The sequence below is a fragment of the Pseudorasbora parva genome, chromosome 10 (genome assembly GCF_024679245.1).
Source record: "Pseudorasbora parva isolate DD20220531a chromosome 10, ASM2467924v1, whole genome shotgun sequence".
Classification (NCBI taxonomy): domain Eukaryota; kingdom Metazoa; phylum Chordata; class Actinopteri; order Cypriniformes; family Gobionidae; genus Pseudorasbora; species Pseudorasbora parva.
The window spans coordinates 4,033,632-4,057,882 of NC_090181.1; the positions used below are offsets into that span (position 1 = coordinate 4,033,632).

Sequence of the window (24,251 nt, forward strand, 5' to 3'; positions counted from 1 at the left end):
AATAATCCTTAAAAAAAGTCCACAAATTTTAATATGAACAATTTTTTTTTAGCAAATCCTCATATTAGAATGATGACGATTAGAATATGATTTCTGAAGGATCATGTGACACTAAAGACAGGAATAAATTACACTTTACTATATATTCACATTAGGGCTGCACGATTAATCAAAATCGAACCGCAATCGCGATTTGGCTTGTGTGCGATTATGAAAGCTCAAAGGCTGCGATTTTAATTAAATAAATAAATGCCCAGTGTGTTAGCGAAGAGCTGCTCTGTGATAAACGCTGCTCCGTCTGAAAGACTGCGAGTTTGAGTCGCTCATAACGTGCGTTTGAAAAAGCAACACGAGTCAAACATCTTCACAAACTAGTGAAGCGTTCATAAACCTGTTCAACAAAAGACAACGTTTAATAACATGTTTTACCTCACTTTATATCTTCAGTCGAGTGTGTGTGAGCTGATGTGGCTTCTCATCTGAGTGAGGCAGATGATGCGTTATTTTATAGTATTCTATGTCAATCAGCACTGCATTATAATACACTTTATTATTATGAAAATACCCTTGACGGCTTGAAGAACTCAAATACTCCATATTTTGCTGCAGTCGTGTTTATTGTCGTCATGTTTAATCAAAGCGTCTCTGTCTTCTGTTCACACCGCGTTAGCTTCACATCATGGTGGATTTCCTGAAAACTAACGTCAATTACTTCTCTGAGGCAAATGTGGCGTTTTCCGCTCGAGGGCGCCCTCTGGCTTTCAGTATGAATTAAAAACTTGTGGGTAATCAATAATAAGAAAATAATGCTTAATACATTTAAAAACTTAATAAACTTTAAAAATTATAAATTTGTTGGACAATCCATGTTTTTCTTCAATGTACAGGAGATTTTTCCCCCACAGTGGATGCACAAGAGGTTCATATTTCATATTAAAGACAGACTTTAAGAATAACTCCTTAGGCTTAGACCTTTCTAATGTTTTTTTAGTCATAGGCTGTCTGCATATTAATAGGTAACCCAGCAGTTTGTTTTTCTTTTGTAAAATAAGTTTTCTGTAAAATATTACAAAAATAATAATAATTATTAGTATTATATTGTTATATTTATTCTGACGTACTCTTTTTTTTAATTTGTAATTATGAAAATGTTATTGTAATGGTAATATTTCTTATTTAAAAAATTTTTTTTTGCAGTAATAATAATCATAATTATTATTATTAGTCACATTAATATAAAAACACAAAATGTTATATACACACACTTTTCATGTGTAAAAAATTATAATAACAATAATCGCATTTTAAATCGCAATCGCAATTTTACCCAGAATAATCGCAATTATATATTTTCACCAAATCATGCAGCCCTAATTCACATAGAAAACAGCTTTTTAATTTGCAATATTTTACCATTTTTACTGTATTTTTGGTCAAATAAATGCAGCTTTAGTGAGCAGAAGCACCACTAGCAGCAACACTAGCTTAAGCACACCCACGCCACGCGACTACAGCGCGCAAATTTTCACACAAAATTGCCGGTATTGTCGAGTATCATTGTAAACAGTCAGTTATGTCTTTCAAATGAACGTAAACATGAAATATGCCAGTCAATGCCAGCGCTTGTCATTGTCAAGTTTTATTTTCACAAGATATATCAAAAGAAAGAACAGACCTTCTGATTTATTCTAGCGTCATACATTCTTTAATAATCAACACTTGAATGTGTGGGTACGTTTCATGAAAAAGCTGAGAAAAAAACACGTTTTTGTAAAAGACTAACGTTACATCCAGATTCAGAACGATGATCAAAACACAGATGGAGTAGCTGTTAGATCGAGTCCATCAACACATCAAACCTTCAGTACTATAGCTCATCATGGGGCGACATCTCATTCAGTATTTAGTTGCTGTTTATTGCTGATGATGATTAGCCTGACAAGCCAGAGCCACATCAAGTTGTTTGGTCTGGAAACTCACCATTGACAGCTCAATCTGAGGGGCGGATAAACGGTTGTCTTTCAAACTCCCTCTGCACGCGATAGGATAGCGCTACAACCAACCAGAACGTGAAGCGGAGCTAGTTGATAAATTAAACATTCGCCGTATTCGGCCGGCTAAACTCAGAACACATCTTCCCTTCTTAAGAATGACTTCAGTGCCGCTCTTTGTTCTTTTCTCAGAGAAAAGCTCAACTCCAAGTCTACCAGAGTCGCGGTCAAAGCTGAAAGACCGCCGTTCACCAGCTTTTGTGTTTACTAGAAGCACGCAAGCGCAACTCGGCTGTCACTATGTTAAGCCCCGCCCACCGACTCACATATACACGATGTGATTGGCCTGACCAGAGTTTGGTTTTTACAGCTCAGAAGTGTATTGAGAGTTGCTAGATTAGATTTGCTGCCGCTAGGGTGCGTCTAGATTTCTAGGCTAGATGATGATCGCATTCGCATTATTTTTCATATGCATCTCGTTTTCATTTCTATTGCTTCTTTGTTTTGATCAAGAGATTCTGTACTTGTTTAGATGTCATAGCGCCCCCTAGAGTATAACAGTGAAAACAGTGAAATCCGGATAATATTCATCAATGGCAGGGAAGCGTTTTCTCTATTTCTACAGTCTATGGTTTTAATAAAAGACGAGGAAAAAGAGCCTTTCGCTGCTCTTAAATGAAAACATTTAATAAGGGTTAATTTATATTTATACAGTGAAGACTATGCAGCGATATTTTACATTTGATTACTATTTCTGTAGCCTACCTGCAAATCTAGTTAACACCTACATGAAAAACGTGAAAATAACTTTTCATTTTTATGTTTGTTCTGTTGTATTTCTATTGTTGCTCGTAATTATATTATTTATAAAATTATGAGTTAGGTTTTCTGGAGTTAACCTTATTTATTAAGGTTACATGGATCAAAAGCAACTAGGCCTATATTTCATTTATTACTTTTTTTTGTGATGGGCCAGCACAAATTTTGGCAGGGCAAGTAAAAAATGAACCACTGGCCAGCAGAAAAAATCCGTAGTGTTGAGACCTGTGTATATGTGTGTGCTATATGACAAAAACAGTAGACATTACACATTCACAGGTAGTTCCTAGTAAGTGTGTTTTAGTACCTACACTGGGTTATTTTAAAGAACAGGAAGTGCTGAGGAAATGCTGTTCTCCTTTCTCAAAAACACAAGGCTTATTGTAAGTGCCAGATGTCTTGATGATGACAGAGAGCTCAGACCAGTCCTTGTGTTTAAATGTCTTTCACTCTTTGGTGTCAGTCTTGTTTTTTTGTTTGTTTTTAAAAGGGTTAGTTCCCCCAAAAATGTAAGTTCTGTCATTAATTCCTCACTTGCATGTCAAACCCATAAGACCTTCGTTCATCTATTCTACACAACACAAATGAAGATATTTTTGATGAAACCTGAAAGATTACTGACCCCTCCATTGACAACAATTTAATTACCACATTCAAGGCTCAGAAAGGAAGTAAAGACATCCATGCACCCTTAATAATGCGATTACAATGGGATTTTACTAATTAAACTGTACCTCATGTACACAATACTTCGATCAAACTAATGCAATTAAGCTCATCATCATAGTAACCAAAATCACATTGAACTATGTGACGTACGCCGATTTTAATCACAATAAACAGGCAAATAAACAGGCTGTGTGTTGTTCACACAACTTTATGAATAAATTCTGAGACATTATTCTGAAATTTTCTCTTCTCCAAATTGCTAAACTTGGTCAACACAACTGCGCAGTCTCTGCTCCGTCTCTTAATCTAGACGGTGCGAAGAAAGACGGCATAGGCCGCATTTACACTGCAGGTCTTGATGCACAATTCCAGTTTGGTGACTATATCCGATTTTTTTGACGACCAATTTACATCATCTTGTAAAAGCGACCTGTATCCGATATTTGCATTTACACTACACTGGTAAAACAGCCCAAGACGCTCTTAACCGGTAAAGGAAGCACAATGGTGCGATATGCAATGGATGTAGACAAAATTATTATTCAATGTTTTGCTTTCCGCACTTTTCCACACATCTTTAAAGGTCAGCAAAACATTTTTCTCACAAGGTGAAAAAAAATAGGAGAGCCCTTGATCACAGATCACTTGATGACTTTGTATTGTGGGAAGCGGCCTCTGTGTGATTTCTGACTTATAACTAAAAACAGAACATTGTCTAAAAGCTGAAATGTGACAGTGTACAGCAATCAAGCTAAAAAACACAGAACCAAAAACCCGGAAGTATTTATAAGCTGTCGACTCAAAAAACGAGCGTGTAAGGACACAAAAGTGGATGCAGACAATTGAGACAGAGCGCGACATGTTATATTACACTGAGAACTACACATACTGGAGGGGAAATAAATCAGCGACAGGAAATATAATATACAAAACTGATATTTGGATATTTGACCGACCAGTGACAAAATGTTTACTGCACACGTAGGCATACTGAGTGTCAGGAGCCCAAAATGTACCCATTCTTCCTGCTGATACTTCATGTCTTATTGCCACTTTTGTCTCCTTAAACGCTCATTTTTTGGGGTTGACAGCTTATAAAAACATATTTCTTGTGTTTTTTAGCTTGTTTTGTTGGGTCAACAGCTTATAAAAACGTATTTCTGTGTTTTTTAGCTTGTTTTGTTGGGTCAACAGCTTATAAAAACGTATTTCTGTGTTTTTTAGCTTGTTTTGTTGGGTCAACAGCTTATAAAAACATATTTCTGTGTTTTTTAGCTTGTTTTGTTGGGTCAACAGCTTATAAAAACATATTTCTTGTGTTTTTTAGCTTGTTTTGTTGGGTCAACAGCTTATAAAAACGTATTTCTGTGTTTTTTAGCTTGTTTTGTTGGGTCAACAGCTTATAAAAACATATTTCTTGTGTTTTTTAGCTTGTTTTGTTGGGTCAACAGCTTATAAAAACATATTTCTGTGTTTTTTAGCTTGTTTTGTTGGGTCAACAGCTTATAAAAACGTATTTCTGTGTTTTTTAACTTGTTTTTGTTGGGTCAACAGCTTATAAAAACATATTTCTGTGTTTTTTAACTTGTTTTTGTTGGGTCAACAGCTTATAAAAACATATTTCTGTGTTTTTTAACTTGTTTTTGTTGGGTCAACAGCTTATAAAAACATATTTCTGTGTTTTTTAGCTTGTCCCTCCCGGTGTGGGCGATAGGCAAACCCGGCAGGAAGAAATGGTTGAATAAAGTCGTTATTTTTGTTTGTTTTTTGCACACAAAAAGTATTATCGTCGCTTCATAACATTAAGGTTGAACCACTGGAGTCACATGGACTATTTTAACAATGTCTTTACTTCCTTTAAATTGCTGTCCATGTGGGGTCAGAAAGCTCTCGGATTTCATCAGAAATATCTTCATTTGTGTTGTGAAGATGAACGGAGGTCTTACAGGTTTGGATCCACATGAGAGTGAGGAATTAATGACAGGATTTAAATTTTTGGGGCAAGTAACCTTTTAAAAACACTGTATCATAAATAAAAATCAGCTTGTTCCAATCACACATGTACTTGAGGTGTGCCGTTAATGAGGCTTTTGTGATTAAAATCCATCCCAGTTTCAAGGATCTGGTTGTTTTGCTGTCCCACCTCTGTTTGCCTCTCTTTCGTCCATATTCTCCTGAAGACGAGTAACATGTTTGAAGCGCTGGCTTTACCCGTTCTGCTCGTGAAACCATACAGGAGTGGATCGGCAAGGCAGTTGAACATCGCGAGGAAGACGCTGGCCTTATGTCCGATGAAGAGCCAGTTTGGATATGGACACTCCTCCAGTAAAACCCTTAAAACCATCATGATGTGCACTGGCCCGAAACACAAATAGAGGGTCAGCAAAATGCCTCCTAGAAGCTTGAACACATGCCGGCGCTCCATCGACCCTAGAGTTTGGTTTTTCTTTACGTCCGAACAGATCTGCCAATAACAGAACCCAACCACCAATGCGGGAATCAGGAAACCTATGACAAAACGAGCGACTTGGACCCATTTTTTTGTAGGTGGCAATGGAAATACATCCAAGCAGACTGAATACTCCTCATCCTCATAGTAGACACCATCTGGATGCACAGTGATCGCATTGAATACAAGTGTAAAAATCCAAGCGGCAATGCACACACTGAATGCAATCCTGCGCTTTCGAAACTCGCAGAACTGGAGCGGGTGAACGATGGCTAGGTAGCGATCCACAGCAATGCAGCTCAGAAGAACGGCGCTGGTGTAGAAGTTTGTGAAGAGCAGGAAAACACACACGACACACGCAGTCCTGCTGTAAATCCACGAGTCACGGAGAGTGAACTGAATCCACACTGGCAAACACATGATAAACAAGAAGTCAGAGAGAGCCAGATTAAACAAGTAAACTCCCAACTCGTTCTTCTGACGGATGAGCCGATACGACACAAACAGGAAGAAGATGTTGGACGGGATGCCGATCAGGATCATAGTCAAGTGTAAGGCGACGAAAACCTCTTTTTCGTGGTTAGATGGGTAGCAGTCCACAGAATCGTTCTGGTCCGTTACATTCATCTCAAGGCAGCTGGTTTACACAAGAAGGGATATAAACATCATTAATATCATTATGTAGTAGTTTTACACTAGTATAGTAACTATTAAAGGACAACTCTGGCGAACCTAGGAGTAATTAACATATGTTTACCGAGTAGCTCGTTCTCTGGGATGTGTTTTCATGAAAATCAAATGTAAAGAGTTATATCTCTAAAAACAGATTAGCTTATAACGTGAGTGCATGGGCCATAGAGTAAGTGAAATTAAATCGCTAGTTAATACCACTAACAAGGCTCAAAATAGCCTCACACTAACACGGCAGCATAATGAGGGTCCCTACATGCTAACCGAAGCATTGAGAAGTTTGTAAGTGTACTTTAATACGAAGATACTTTATAAAGACAGTACATTACACGTTTACAGACGGCAGCCATCTTGGAAAACAGTCTCGTTGAGTCGAGCCACGAACGCTTTTATTTACTCTGTGCCCCATAGACAAGCGTTATAAGCTAATCTGTTTTTAGAGATAAAACTCTTTACATTCGATTTTCATGAAAACGCATCCCAGAGAACGATCTACTCGGGAACCATCTGTTAATTACCCCTAGGCATGTGCCGATATCACTTTTTCATGTTGCGATTAATTGATGAAGTTTTATCACGATATACGATATTATCACGATATTGAAATAAGTTGCAAAAAAAAAGTGTTGCCGTAGCTACAGCTTTAAGAACTATTTTTGTAAGAACAAAAATAACTGAATGTTTAAATACAATAATGCACCAAAAATATATACAGCTCTGGAAAAAAAAAAAAAAAAAAAAAAAAGAGACCCCTCTTGAGAAATCAATGTTAAGTGGTATCTTGATTTTTTTCAGAGCTGTAAAAGTACAATTTTCAAACATATTAAAGTGCAAAAGAATTAGGCTATAAAGAACAACAGGTAGGCTTACAAATTACAATAAGGTCTCATTATTTAATGCATTACCTAAGATTGAGCAACAGCTACATTTGGTACAGAAAGTATAATGTTTTTGGTAATGTTAGTTAAGAAATACTGATCATTGTTAGTTTTATCTTAGGTCCATTAAAAAAGTTATTTTGATTTTAATGTTATTAAAAAGTAACTAAGAAGTTAACATAGAATGATTAATTCTTTATAAGTATTTTTCATTGTCAGTTTGGTAATAATGAATTAACATGTTAACTAATGAAGTCGTATGTCTCAAAGTTTTACTGAACAATAACAAATAATCAGAACAGTTCTAATCATTAGGGCATGTTGTAGTCCAGATTAAAACATAAAAATGTTTAAATTTGAAAATAAATAGCCTATTAAGTCTTTAAGTATTAAGTATTTGGTGCTGTGATGAACAACATTGAGATTACAAAAACGAATGGCTGTTTTAAAAACTACACGCGTTTTTTTGTTTGTTTGCTGGTTTCCGGGGTAACCGGCTGCATTCTGCAGTTCATCAGCGCCCTCTGCTGTCACTGAGCGGCACTTCAGCAGCGCATCTCCTTCACCGGTTCAGTCATGTGCAAACACACGTTGGGCTTGTTTATATCTGAGCACGTCCCTTTGACGCAGAATACAGCAGTGTTGAGCATTTATACGGTTGATGGGCAAAGTGTTCTTGAGTGCATTATAAAAAAATTATAAATTGTTAATAAATTGTTATTTACGATATTTTAAAGTGCCCACGATAACAATATCGTGCATATTCATTATCGTGATAAATCGCATTATCGAAAATCGGCACATGTCTAATTACCCCTAGGGGCATTTCTCACCGGAGTTGTCCTTTAACTGAACAGTTGATGCAAAATTGTAGTTTACCCAATGATCCAAGTACTCTCTTCATGCTGCTCTTTTATATACAATGAAATTAAATAAGGACAGAAGCACCCAGAATCAAATGATAGCCGTGTGTTAAATAACTTCTGGTCTGTGTTTGTTTATCAGTCTGGCTAGTGGATAGTATGGAGCACTACTCAGTAGAAACACTTGGATAACATGATATAAATTTTAACGATTTCGACAGATAGTCGACAGAGTGTTCATCTCACAAAAATGCCTTGAATGCGTCATAAATATCCAGCTCGACTGCATACGAGAGCAGCGTCTAATGTAATTTAGACTGGATGTCTAATGTAATTTACTTATTTATTTTGCTTGTTATCAGAAATAATCTACTGTAGAGGTGACTTATTTCGGCTGCGTTGACACTTGGCATTAACACGCGATCATGTCGATCAGGACACGGCGTGTTTACATTTGTTCACATCAAGTGGTCGCATCAATCTGGATAACTGATCGGATTTTTGTTTCCTGCTAAATATTCAAATTAGATATGTAATAGGCCTTTATCACGTAATGTAAAACCCAATTTGCTAGTTTTGTCCATTTTCAACCCAACTTGGGTTGTTTTTAACCCACATTTTTTAGAGTGTAATTAAAACTTAATGAATAAATGCATATTATGTACTGAATTTAGGACTGGTGGTCATTTGTGTAAAAAAAATAGATTGTGGTGTGACAAGCAGCGGGGCAAGGGACCGCGAGACGAGACCGGTGTGCCATGCAGCTGGCACTCATCTACACTAATCACCGGCCCGCTCTCGCGGTCCCTCGCCCCGCTGCTTGTCACACCACAATAATATATGACAGACAAGATGATCGCGGAAGATATGATTTCAAAGGGGAAATGTAAAAGTACAACTCAACATATTTGGTTTTTACTCAAGGTTTTGCTGCCTCAAATTGTTTCTGTGATTTCTGTGATCAAATCTTTTCTGTAGCTTTCGGCAGTCTGTAAAAATCTGTAAAAACTATTTATCATTGTAGATGTGGTTTGTAGGTTTTTTGCCAGCATTCTTGTTGAAAACCAATTCTGCCGCTCAATAGGCCTCGTTAGTTAAACGTGTGTACATTAATGAATTCTATTAATAACGGTCCCATAACGGTCGTTCTCTAGTACAGATCGCTTGACAGAGATCAAAACTCTCAAGTGTTCAGCGAGTGAATATATATCTATGTTAAACTAGCCACGCTATCACACACAGACACTGGTGAGTAAAATCTAAAGGTTTATTTGCCAGTGGCTAATGATTGACATTATTTAGTCGCCCAGAGTAATTTAGTTACATATGCGAGAGATTTACTCCAATTGAAGAGGGTTGACTATACTGCATTTCTATGATGCTTTGCTGTATGGATAAGAGCAGCGTCAATATACATCATGATCTGCATTTGTGCTCCACAGAAGAAAGTCATACGAGCGACACAGAATGAATACTCAGTTTTGCGTGACTTGTCTCTTTTAAGCAGATTTCTCAATCACTAAAAAAGGGGAATTATACAATAGCTTCACTAGGAATCAACCAAACCTTTAAAATGGGTTTAACTGCTTCAAAAGCCCATGTGCTGAATATATTAGATCAGATCTACTCACCATAAGTGCAGCAATCCACAAATCTGTTTTTAGATGACAAAATATAAAAGATTTGCAAAAATATAATCGAAGGAACTGCACATTGCACCAATCACCTTCACATGAGAGGAAGCAAGAGTGACAAACATCACTTCCTCGTTTGGTGTTACTTTAACTCCAGTCAGCAGAAACCACAAAACACATTTAAGAAGTGACATTATTAGCATCCTGCCTTCCTGAAACTGTCATATTTGTTTTCTGTATACCAGTGGTTGGCAACTTCGAGTACTCATTAGACTAGAGAGTTAGATGGTTAGACCTTCATGCAGGGCCGTACCCAGGATATTCTAAATACCGAGGTCCAAATATGAATTTTGGAGGGTTTGAAAAAAAAAACATTTCCCTCCTTTACATATGCATTTTAAGACATAAGAAAATCAAAGAATCAGCTAACTGTAGCTTTAAAAACCAAAAAAGTGTGCAGTATAAATTATTTTAAGAAGACAACAGATTTTTATAAATGAGAATCTGGTTAAATGTTGCAAAAAAATTGACTCCAAATTAGAAAATCAGAAAATCAGTTTTGTTGTTAAATCGTGCCAAAGACGACATATGTGTGACTCCGTCTTTGAAAACCTAGCTAAAGTAAATTTTTTTGATTTACATTATTTAAAAACCATTATTTGAACATATAACCTTGATATATTTAATGTTGAATGAGTAAGATCATGTCAAAGATAGAAATCAGTGTGAAAATATAACCAATGAGTGAAATCAAAATGTGATTCTCCTAATCTCAATATTAGATGATGAGAGTTTAGCCTGGATTTCACAGACCAGAATCACATTATGTGTAGCAAATAGGAATATATTGTAGGCTAATGCTTTTTCTATTCTGAGCACAGTGGGCTACCTGCTCTTTCTGTCTCATCGCCATCATCTTCGCTCTTTCTTTTTTCCCCAGTCTCCTTCTCTTGCCCTGTATCTTTTCTCTTTTCAAAGCTGAGCTTTGTTTGAAGCAGTCTTTTTATTTTCGTCTGTATCGGTAAAAACAAAGTTGTAAATGTAAATTTACTGAAGGCTTCCAAGAAAACCAGGTAAAGAAAACTTTATTAGTTTGCATCCCTGATTATTAAGCGCTCTTGCGGTGTTGTGATGTCAAACATCAGTCGTTGTTCGAAGCGCTGGTTGGTGGTTGTGGCATTTGTCCCGCCTCTCCTCCACTGTGATTGGACATTGATGTTCACCCAAAGTTGAACTGGGGACGCTCAACGCGTAAAAATGGACAAAACCTGCCAGCTGTTGGCACTATTGAAAAGTGCGGCGGATCCATTAGAAACAATTTAAAGCATACACCGGGCGAGGCGAGAACACCTGTTTGTACACGCGGCCTTTATAGGCTATTATTTTGCAACTTCTATTATGTACACCTCGGAGAATTACCGAGGTCCGGACCTCGGGGACCTCAATGGTGGGTACGGCCCTGCCTTCATGCGGAAAGACCCAATTTTGAGCACTGTTTAGAGCGGGCAGTGCGTTTTATTAAATTACAACAACAGTTGCTCAAAAAAGTACCAGAGTGTTTTTGCAGCATTATTTTATTTTGGGATGAATTTAGAGGTTTTTATTTGAAAAGTTCTGAAAGACTTTCAATAGCGGAATGGATCGCCAGACACGCCTCTAAAAGAGCCGTCATGAAATGTGTGGTATGATAAAACGAACTGTGAACCATTGAAACGTTTGCCTATAACACGGAGCTTCAGCACCAACATGTCATGAACAATAATAATTCAGCTTCTCTTTAAAAATCAAAAATATTGAGAAGACAGCCAGCAAAAAAAAGGGTGCCACGCTTCGTCTCGTGGTGCCGTCTGATATTATATTCTTTACAAACAGCCGCAACTTCGTTGAAGATAAGACACACCAGCTTTGCATTTATAAAACCAGGTAGGATGAACGCAGTTGTCTTTCCATTCTTCTTCGTATGCCTTATTTTCACTGTCGACTTTCCTCTTTAGACTCTTATAGTGCCATTTTCTCTCACCGGCTAGCTTAAATGTTAACATCACTGCATGAGATGTAATCATGTACCTCCAGCACACAAACAATTTAAAACTGCAGTTTAGTGAAGGAAGAGTGTAAAAGTATGCCATGTCAAATAATTACTACAATAAGTTAGGCTCCATTGTGTAACAAGCTAGTTAAAATACACATTTATTATTCACAATATGGAAAGAGGAAATAATAAAACATAGTTTGTTAAGAACATGACTCAAATGGCTGTCAGTCTGCCATTAATGGGCCTATTCAAGTCCTCTTTTATTTTTTGAGTTATTTTTATCCATTCCGTTCCGCGTCTCCCACACATTAGCGGTCTGTGTTGCAAGTTGGTGAATAAAGACACTCGCCAGGTTAGGTGTCACTACTGCTCACTACTAGTTACAAAAGACACTGTAACATTATGTCAGGCAATTCTAGTTGTATTTTTCATCAATTTATTTCTAAAATTATCCCTTGACTATATTCTGGAGATTTTTTTTGGCTTGTGGCCAAATATACTTGCTGACCCCTGCTGTATAAATACGTTGTTATTCTCAGTTTACTGTAAGTTTTGATAATGATCAATCAATGTTTTACCACACACACCCACACTCACACCCACACACACACACACTCACGCCCACACTCACGCCCACACTCACACCCACACTCACACCCACCCACCCACCCACACACCCACACTCTCACACACACACACACACACACACACACACACACACACACACACACACACACACACACACACACACACACACACACACACACACACACACACACACACACACACACACACACACACACACACACACACACACACACATGTTGGTCTATGTGGTTTACAGGGACTCTCCATAGGCGTAATGGTTTTTATACTGTACAAACCGTATTTTCTATCCCCTTACACTGCCCCTACCCCTAAACCTACCCAACACTGGAAACATTCTGCATTTTTATTTTATCAAAAAAACATCATTTAGTGTGTTTTTAAGGCCATTTGAATTATGAGGACATTTGATATGTCCTCATAAACCACATTTATAGTGTAATACCAGTGTAATACCCATGTAGTTGTGCAAATTTGTGTCCTCATAAACCACATAAACAGGCTCACACACACACACACACACACACACACACACACACACACACACACACACACACACACACACACACACACACACACACACACACACACACACACACAGAAGCACACATTACACTCGTGGCCTCTTCCGTCTCACTATATGAGGACTTTTAAGAATTTTAAGAATCAAGTCCAGCATTTAAGAATTTTTTTTTTTCATTTTAGAAACTATCATCATATCATAAACACACAGACACTTAAAGGTCTTCACAGCAACCCAAAAGTCCCATTTAACTTGAAGAAATGACAGAAATATGTTACTGTTGTACACAGTGCAACTATTTCACTCGCATTTGCGACTGTAAATAGATGTGTGTGAAGTGTAAAATGTATTTTGGAGCACGTGCAGATAAAAAATCCCTGCGGATCAGTTTTCTTAAAAAAGTCTTCAATGCCTTAAATGGTATAACAAACATCTTAATGATCATTAAAGGCATCTTATATTTTGGGGATGAAAAAATAAATCGCAATACTGCCTAATGATATTATTAAGCTTCAAAAGTATATTGGTAAATAAATGCACGAGCCAGTAGATCGCACAGCAGCGCCACGTTCAGGATTTGAAATGTGGATCACTGTTTTGTGACCTACAGGCTCGGGCTTCATATCTTTTTGAGTTTGCAATCAATGAATTGAACACTACGAATTAATAAAATTCATAGTGTCTACTACGTAGTGTGTCCAGTTTCCATCAAGTTATTATTTGGTTACACAAACTGTATGTAATTTAATTTAATTTCCATTTAATTTTAAAACACTAGTGTAGCTTCTGTCTGGGATGCTTGTCACCGGAAGGAACAACTACAAACATTATTTGAGGCATATTATTATTTTTTATTTATTTATTTTTAAATCAGATTTAGTATATAGTTGAAATAACTAAAACCATAAAAAATCTCTTTACTTGAAATATGTAAATGTTAACTGAAATAAAATAAAACATGATGCATTTTTACTTTAATTTTCATTGAAATTAACCTGTAATTTTGTTTCATTAATCTGATGTACCAAAATAAAACTTAAATAAAAACAACAATAATAATCATAATAACAATTCATTCTTATTAAAAACCTAGTCAATCTATTTTCAATTTTAATAGTAAAGCTCTGTTTTGGAGCACTCTTTGTTTGGTTTTTATGAATTTAATTAAACTTAAAACAGAAATAATTTAATAAATTGTTTAAGTTTTATGACTTCAATTAATTAGACATGCTTTTTGATTACTAAATTAAATGTAACCATAATAATGGAGTCCAAACTAATTAAAAAACAACAACAACAAAAAACAAGATCAGATAAAATAAAACTTGTGGAGTCAAACATTTCTCTCAGACAATGTTTTGATAGATTGTTTGCCTGCTGTACAATAGATATGATCTAATTCACTGATGTCTTTTCATTTCTGGGAAAATACGCGCTCGCACGCACGCACGCACGCACGCGCGCGCACACACACACACGCGCACGCGTCTGGTGAGCTGTCTTTCTGAGGACTCACCATAGGCGTAATGGTTTTTATGCTGTACAAACCATATTTTCTATCCTCCTACACTGCCCCTACCCCTAAACCTACCCATCACAGAAAACTTTCTGCATTTTTACATTTTCAAAATAACGCATTATGTATGATTTATAAGCTTTTGTACCGATTGGGACCTCAATTTAGTTCCCCACAGTGACAGGAGTCCCCATGAGTCTGTGTGCATTCAGGTTGAAGTCCCCACCATGCTAGAAAAACATATACACACACACACACACACACACACACACACACACACACACACACACACACACACACACACACACACACACACACCAAACAAATGCACAGAAATACAGCACTGTATGACTGTAACTGTAACTATGACTATATCCAACTTCTTAACAGTGCACACGTATGCACGTTTTATATTTGTCGACAAATATAACCAGAAGCCTTAAGAGTTATCATATTTGATACACTAATTTCTGAAGCCTCTAAATGTTCAACTTTCAAACCTGTTGCACACAATACACTACATGCCTTCTGTCGTCTGATTGATAGTTTAGAGCTCGGGCAGTTCAGGCTAGACTAGACTCCACAGAGGAGTAATTGACCCTTTGCTACGCCACGCCCGAAAACCGCAATCATGGCTTAGCAACCGTAACTAGGCGCAGAAGGTCTGTCAAGCTTTTGAGCGAGGGAAACATGCCGATGCGAACTTACGTACGTATGGATTGTGCAAATCTGATACCTATCCTAAAAATTTGGATGGAGGATGGAATTATTTTCCTTCCCCAAATGTAAAACCCAAGGTAAGAAATGCCAGGCGTGAATCAAGCAGTGTGTGAGGCCCCATTCACAACTTAAATAAAATCTATTATTATTATTATTATTATTATTATTATTATTAAATGTCAACAGGATTAACAAAAACAACTATGTTTGCTCCAACGAACTGAAAAAAAAAATACATTTTTTTTTTTTGAATGATGCAAATTATTACATATGATGCAGTATATTGACTATAAAAAGGACTGGCTTGTAGCTTTATTTATTAGTTTTGTATTGTAGTTTGTTTAGACAAATTTAATGTAATTTAGTGCAATTTAAGACCTTCATCATAAGGATTGTTGCAGTGGTTGTGTTTATAAAATTAATAAAACACATGTTTGAGAGAGTGACTTTCTGTCATAAGGCTGTATTTCAGTAACTGTGGTTTTGATGTAACGTTCAGGTCAGTATCTCTGGCTCTTGCCAGGTCTAAGGCGTGGGTTAGACACACAACGTGTTAGCAGTAACGTTAGCCAGCACGCTAAATATAAGCGGGAGAATCAAGTGTCCAGGCTAACTTTGTTTATGTGTCAAACTCACCCTGCATCCCAATTGGCATACTATCCATCCTAAATAGTATTCGAAAAATAGAATTAGTATGTCCCAAATCGTAGTATGTTGAAAAGAGTATTCCAAAGATTCCCGGATGGTTTACTATGTCCGGTCCGAATTCACAGTATGGATCGATAGGTACTCTAACGGCTGATATTGCCCACAACCCATTGCGAGTTGGACGAGGATTCGATTAGAACTACAAACGCGGATAAAAAGCGTCAAAAAACTACAAACATGACGGATGTGCGAGTTCGACGGTTAAGTAGAGAAGTTTAGATAAAGGGGTTTGAGTGACCAACTATCAATATTTTACCTGACAAAAATATATTTATTCAGTGTTGTCCACATTATATTTCACATGCAGCAGCATTGTGAACTTTTGTAATGACACGTTTGGCCATTAACTTTTAAATGCATCATTATATTTAAACTGCAAACACATGAGGAGAGTCTTTGCGTTAAAGACACACACATGACAGATCAACGAGCGGCTACATTTCTCTCCGATACAGTAGGAGATTAAACTGAATGTGGAGGATTTGAACTGTGACGAATCTGACAATGATTGACAGGGCAGATAAACGGTGATGGGATGCACGTTACTAAGCGTAGTATCAGTTCCTGGAGGGCCACAGCCCTGCAGAGTTTAGATTCAACCCTAATTAAACACACCTGATCCAGCTAATCAAGTCCTTCAGGCTTATTTAAAAATAGAGGTATGCGTGTTAAAACAGAGTTGGAGCTAAACTCTGTAGGGCTGTGGCCCTCCAGGAACTGAGTTCGACACCCCTGGTTTATTCCATAAGATTTATTGATTATTTGATTATTTTCTAATTTCACTTATCCTGCGGTGCATGAACATACGTATGAAGCGGCTGCTGATTGCGCTGGGACTATAGGCTTTAGCTTAAATTTTAATTCAATTATTCTCTGATCGGTTGCATAGGATGTCATGACTATGTCATGAATACTGCAGTCCCTTTTGTCTTGTTCTCTCAGATATTTCACATCTCCTTGGATGTCTGACACCGGTGCATACTGTAATAGACGTGCTGGACGCGAAAGCTTGCAGGCGTAGCAACAGTAACTAAGGAAGGCGGTGCTTAGCGAAGGGTCAATTATACCTGAACAGAAACTGTTCGGACCATTGAAATCATCAGGGCGGGCTTTAGACGATGATGGACAGATGATCAACAGTAACGTAATCATCACGTCATCAAAGGCGCTTGGGTTGGATTTGTTCTAATCCTTGTTTGTTAGCCTGACAAGTCAGACCCACATCAAGATGTTTGGTCTGGAAACTCACCATTGACAGCTCAATCCGAGGGGCGGATAAACGGTTGTCTTTCAAACTCCCTCTGCACGCGATAGGATAGCGCTACACCAACCAGAGCAACGAAGGTGAAGCAAAGCTCGCTGACTGATTAAACATTCGCCGTATCCGGTCGGCTAAACTCTGAACACATCTTCCCTTTTTAAGAATGACTTCAGTGCCGTTCTTTGTTCTTTTCTCAGAGAAAAGCTCAACTCCAAGTCTTCCAGAGTCGCGGTCAAAGCTGATTCAAAAGACCGCCGCCGTTCACCAGTTTCTGTGTTTACTAGAAGCACGCAAACGCAACTCGGCCGTCGTCATTATGGCCCCACCCACCGACTCTATACACGATGTGATTGGCCTGTCCAGATTTTGAGGAACACAGCTCAGAAGGGTATTGAGAGTTCCTAGACGACACTTGCGAGCAAATTAAATTAGCTGCCGCTAGGGGGCGTCTAGATTTCTAGGCTACTTGTTTGTATGCATTCACTGTCACTATTTCTCTCTGAAATGAGGATCATGTTGGTAACTGTGTATCCTTAAAATCTTTTTTTTACAACACCGGCAAAGATCGTTTATTCCAGCACGCTTGCCGACAAGGTTGTCAGGGTTGGGATTTTGATTAAAGATTACCGCAACTATTTTTTTTTTCTTTTCTTCTGCGTATTAATTTAACAGATTAATTGTTCACCCTAAGACCTTCATCGATGCATTGCAGTTTAAGTCACTTCCATATTGGCTTCAAGAGAAACTGAGAGAGGTTGCCGCTTGGCTATAACATGACATAACCTCTATAACACGCTCACACATTTTTTTAGCATTCTTGGGATGAGTAAAATATACATATGTGGTTTCAAAATCCAGATGCATTTAGACTTTAGTTGTGACTGTAATGCGGCCCAGACCACCTCCGGAAGTGGCTTTTAGTTTCTCCTTTTGTGTATTTGTTCTAAATGTTGTCTTCTGTGCCCAGACTTGAGTTTTGTCTGATACATTCAAGAAGCATATTTTCTTTGAGCAGTTAAAAATAAAGCTTCAGTTCATATATCTGACTGCTGGTATTTATTGACAAAATTGTATACATGAGGATGCTGTGAATATCGAGTTGAAATGAATCGATGGCATGATAATCGTAATCAAACCGAACCATGAGACCAGTGTAGGTTCAAACCCTTAATATGGGAGCCAATATATTGTGCATCCCTTATTAAAATACAGTATATTTGCTGCCTTCCAGTGTTATAATAAACTCAGGGTTTCACCACAGATGAATAAATCTTGTTCACCTGTTTCCCAAAGCACGTAAAAAGGTTTTTCATCTCAATTTTGGCACTTTCACTTATGAGACAGTATATGATGGGGTCTAAAACACTGTTTATTGTCGTTGTGGCCACGAACACCATGTAAAAGTCTCTCAGATTTTGCGCAGCGCTGCAGTGTCCGGGCTCTAGCAGTCCTCGGAGGAACATCACCACCTGAAATGGGGTAAAAGCCACTAAATAGGTGAAGAGAAGAAACAGGAGCAGGAAGCATATCTTCCTCCGTTCGCTGACCACCGTGGATGTGCTTTTCTTCAGCGCCCTGATGATCTCCATGAAGCAGAAGGTCATAATGAGCACAGGAACGAGAAACCCCAGGACGGCACGTGTTATGGCCACGACGGCGAAGGTGTTGCTCATAATCATCGGCTCCTTGCACATTTGAAAGGCAGAAAAGTTCCTGATTGCATCCTTGTAGGCCAGAAGACTGAGATGAATGATGATCTCCATCAGCCATACGACGGCGCTCACCTGCACGGCGGTTCTGGTTTCTCGCACCCGTCCGAAATGCAGCGGAAACACGATGGCTAAATATCGGTCCACGGAGATGCAGCACAGAAACCCCGAGCCCACGTAGAAGCTGTTGAACATGACCACCGCAATAACACTGCACAGACTGTCATTCACCTCCTGCCCCAGTGCCATCATGATCCAAACGGGCAGAGTTAGAATATACAGCAGATCTCCGACAGACAAACTAATCAGATAAACCGCCAGATTATTGCCCTTCCGCACCAGAACGCAGGCCACGTACAGAGACAGACAGTTTGCTGGAAATCCAACAATGAAGAACAGCGAGTAAGCCGTCGGGTACATGTACCGCTCCACCGCGTCTCCATGTGTGCAGTTAGTCTGGTTCACAGAAGCGTTGTTGTCCATGGTGAACGCCGACGCTGAATGCAGCGCTCATCCGCTCAACATATAATGATGTGAGTAGGTGTTGCCTTTGCCTTCGGGGAAAAGATAAGCCATGCAAATTCTGATTCAGAAAGAGTTTTCCAGGATACAAAAGCTCCTGGGAATATTGGGTTCATGTGTAATTTGTATTATTGTTATTTATATGTTTAGTATATTTAGTCTTTCAACTCCTAAAATGTATGGGAAGTAACTATATTAAGCACACCCAGTTTTCTTAAAGATGCTTTTATTATTATAATGCAATACAATAGAATTTATTAAATTATTAATATTGCATTTAAATGTATGGTAGAGATAGAAAGGACTGCAAGAAAGCAATTTCTCTATCTATCTATCTATCTATCTATCTATCTATCTATCTATCTATCTATCTATCTATCTATCTATCTATCTATCTATCTATCTATCTATCTATCTATCTATCTATCTATCTATCTATCTATCTATCTATCTATCTATCTATCTATCTATCTATCTATCTCTCTTTCTCTCTCTCTCTCTCTCTCTCTCTCTCTCTCTCTCTCTCTCTCTCTCTCTCTCTCTCTCTCTCTCTCTCTCTCTCTATTTAGTCTTTCAATTCCTTAAATGTATGGGAAGTAACTATATTAAGCACACCTAGTTATAATACTATACAATATAATTTATTAAATTGTTTAAAATGCATTTAAATGTATGGGTAGTGATAGAAAGAACTGTAAGACAACTTATTCTCTGTATATAAATATATATTTAATATTGTGTTGGTCCCCCTTTTGCTGACCCGTCGAGGCATGGACTCCACTAGACCCCTGAAGGTTTGCTGTGGTATCTAACACCAAGATGTTAGCAGCAGATCCTTTAAGTCCTGTAAGTTGCGAGGTGGGGCCTCCATGGATCGGACTTGTTTGTTCAGCACATCCCACAGATGCTCGATTGAATTGAGATCTGAGGAATCTGGAGTTAGAGTCAACACTGTTGACGGTCACGTCCTTTTGGATGCACATTCACAAATTCAAGGCAGCCTTTAAAAACTATCAATAAAAATCATCATACATGCAATGTATTTGCTTGTTTTCACTTCATGAGTGTTCTCACTGCTGACGTGATCTTATCGCTATAGCACTCCTTGCACACGGGAGTTATTGCAGACGCATATCAACACGTATCACATCAGCATCATTTTTTCTTTGGCTGATTTTTAAATTTAAATGTTTTATTTAAATGTTTTATAGAGAATAAAATAATGTTTTATTCTGCTGATTCCGATGTCATACCGATAACACCGTGCATTTTAGCGGTATTAACGGTATATTGTATCAGTATATAACATAGTAATGGTATATTGCATCTGTGCATTTATTAAAACAACAAAAGAAAAGCACTGGCCTGAATAGCTTTTGTAAGTTTAATATGGATTAATCTATATTGACTTCAGTTTTTTTTTAACCTTATTGTATTAAATAAGAAATTAATAAATGGACTGCATTTATATAGCGCTTTCAACAAAGCCATGGCCACCAAAGCGTTTTACATATTGCCTAACATTCATTCATTCATTCATTCATTCATTCATTCGTTCATTCATTCACCCATTAATTAATTAATTCATTCACTCATTCACCCATTCATTCATTCATTCATTCATTCATTCATTCATTCATTCATTCATTCATTCATTCATTCATTCATTCATTCGCTCGTTCGTTCATTCACTCATTCATTCGCTCATTCATTCACCTATTAATTAATTAATTCATTCACTCATTCATTCACTCACTCAATCATTCACCCATTCATTCGTTCACTTATTCATTCATTCATTCACCCATTCATTAATTCACTCACTCACTCACTCACTCACACACTCACTCACACACTCTCACACACACTCACTCACTCACTCACTCACTCACTCACTCACTCACTCACTCACTCACTCACTCACTCACTCACTCACTCACTCACTCACCCATTCATTCATTCATTCATTCATTCATTCATTCATTCATTCATTCACCCACCCATTAATTCATTCACTCATTCATTCGCTCATTCATTCACTCATTCATTCGCTCATTCATTCACTCATTCATTCGTTCATTCATTCATTCGCTCATTCATTAACTGACGGTGTCAGCCATGCAAGGCGCCATCCAGCTCTTCGGGAGCATCTGGGCAGCAAATAAGCACTTCAATTAGGATTCATTTTTTATTTGAAGCAGAATAATAGTAATTATAGAAGTGCTGATTGTCAGTATGCAGTCTTAACCACTGTTCTCTAACCTGTTCGTCTGTCTCACCAGCTCATGGCGAAAAGTCTTTCTGCTCATCTTTCTCGGGGCTGATGAACTGCAGACGTGTTGTGTGTTATCATACCGTACGTTTGGACAGTTTAGACATCTGGATTAAAACCAGATAACTGAAACATCTTCACAGATGTGATACGTGAAATGAGAGTGGTTTATGTGAGGAAAAGTTGCATGGAAAATGCTGTGAAAAGAAGTGGCTCTTGCATTAGATCCTGTGCATGTACAGCATGTTAAAGTTGTGCTGGGGTCTTCAGTTTTGGTTTACCGGTATATATATATATATATATATATATATATATATATATATATATATATATATATATATATATATATATATATATATATATATATATATATATATATATATATATATATATAATTAATATTATAATATATAAAATAATATTACTATTTTATATATATATATATATATATATATATATATATATATATATATATATATATAATATTATTTTATATATTATAATATTATTTATATTAATTCATTATACTTTAAAGTGGAAATATTTTAATGTCATAGCAGGTGATCTAAGATGCTTTGTTGCACATAATTACATGTTTGTGTTTTAATATGAGGAATATTCCACAAAAAGCATCCTAGGTAAAATGCTGGTAAATTTTTCACTGAGGAAATTGAGACTCGTGAGCCATGTTTTCTCTAGAAGTTTTGCATCTCTCATTTGAATCGCTGGTATGATCTGCTACCTATGATATCAGTGAGGATCAGACTATTGTTATTTAAACCCTGTATTACATGTTGCAGTTCCCAATAAATGTGCCAGCCAGCTGGTGAGATCATCGGTTTGTGAGATGTGAGATGTGGGGTAGTAGAAGAGTGTTTACTTACATTAGTTGTTGAGTATTTGCATATTTACAAGTTTGCACCATTTGCATTACATTCATGCCTCTGGCAGACGCTTCTTTCCAAATCTACATGCATTACATTCAGGTTATTTACATTTGATCAGTTCTTGCTTTGGCCTGGGAATCGAACCCATGACCTTGATGTTACTTCGCTCTACTGTTTGAGATACAGGAAAACAGTAATAACCTTTCACATGCCTGTCCTGTCTTGTGCGCATATGTGGTGTTAAGTTATTTTGGGCTTGTGTATTGTCTTGATCCCTCTCTCCTTGTTTTCTCATTATTGGTTTCATTTGCCCCACCTGTTCCCTCTTGATTTTTTCCCCTTCTTAAGCTCCTTGTGTTAGTTAGTTTTGGTCAGATCGTTGTATTGGATTGGATGGTCTTGTCTAGGTCTCCTGTTTCTCTGTGATCCTAGTTGGTATTTTAAGTTGTTTCCCCCTCGTGGGTGTTGTTTTTTTGTTGTTAATAAATATCACTTTCCTCCTGCACATGAGTGTGAAATGTGACATAACCATAACCCCACATTATCGCTAAAAGTGTGAAAAAATAATAGCGTGGTGCAGAGATGATATAAAAGACTAATTCGACACTGGTTAAAGTGGTCAACTTGTGACATTTTGTCTAGTATGTAAAGGGAACAGGCTGTCGTAGCATAAATGTAAAGATGAACTTAATAATGTTTGGTCAATTTCTAGCTCCTTCTTCACCAGGATGACCAAAAACCATAGACTGTACAAAAAGTAAAAAAGTAGAAGCCCTTCTGCCGGACCGTGAACAAGATGTTCATTTGTCAGCATCACCGCTTTAATGTAAATATTATGCTTGAAAGTGTTTCTTCACCATATTTGGTTTTGCAATCTTAGGACAGCTATGTGAAATCTGCTGGTTGAATGCTGCATGTACACCTTTCATTCAGGCTCCCCTTAAATCATGCTGTGCTTTTCTAATGATGTTCAGTGTCCCTTAAATGAGACCCTGGACCTCAAAACCAGTCATAAGGGTCAATTGTTTTGAAACTGAGATTTATACATCTTCTGAAATAAATAAGATTTGCATTGATGTTTGGTTTGGGACAATATTTGGTCGAGATACAACTATTTGAAAATCTTGAATCTGAGGGTGCAAAAAAGTATAACTATTGAGATTATCGCCTCTAAAGTTGTCCAAATGAAGTCCTTAGCAATGCGTATTACTACTAATAGCAATTTTTGTATATATTTACAGTAGGAAATTTATAAAATATCTTCATGGAACATGATCTTATTATCCTAATGATTTTTGGCGCAAAAGAAAAATGGATGATGTTGACCCATTGTTGCTCATTGCCACAAATACACCCATGAGACGCATGATGTCTCTCGATGTGTTTCGATAAGATAAAGGTGTTCACCGCTCAGTGCTTTTTGTTCACAGTTGCGTCAACAGCTGAAGATCATTTGAAGAAGCGCATCTGTGCTAAAGTTTATCTAAAGCCACTTCCTC

The 24,251-nt window shown here is 37.5% G+C and overlaps 2 protein-coding genes and 1 long non-coding RNA gene across 3 annotated transcripts in view; 1 reads left to right on the forward strand and 2 right to left on the reverse strand.

Moving 5' to 3' along the window:
- LOC137090506 (uncharacterized) overlaps window positions 1-24,251 on the forward strand; it is a 178,209-nt gene that overhangs the window by 14,992 nt on the left and 138,966 nt on the right. The window lies entirely within an intron of this gene.
- On the reverse strand, window positions 4,134-10,102 carry LOC137090501 (psychosine receptor-like). The gene is made up of 2 exons (XM_067454462.1): window positions 9,991-10,102; window positions 4,134-6,565 (listed from the first exon to the last, which is right to left on the reverse strand). The coding sequence occupies exon 2, from the start codon at window positions 6,553-6,555 to the stop codon at window positions 5,533-5,535; it is 1,023 nt and encodes a 340-aa protein (XP_067310563.1). The 5' UTR covers window positions 6,556-6,565; window positions 9,991-10,102; the 3' UTR covers window positions 4,134-5,532.
- LOC137090502 (G-protein coupled receptor 4-like) lies at window positions 18,606-19,554 on the reverse strand. Its single transcript, XM_067454463.1, has one exon. The coding sequence runs from the start codon at window positions 19,552-19,554 to the stop codon at window positions 18,607-18,609; it is 948 nt and encodes a 315-aa protein (XP_067310564.1). The 3' UTR covers window position 18,606.

Excerpts from the sequence above, each read along its gene's own strand:
- LOC137090501 (XM_067454462.1), bottom strand. The coding sequence starts at position 6,555 with ATGAATGTAACGGACCAGAACGATTCTGTGGACTGCTACCCATCTAAC.
- LOC137090502 (XM_067454463.1), bottom strand. The coding sequence starts at position 19,554 with ATGGACAACAACGCTTCTGTGAACCAGACTAACTGCACACATGGAGAC.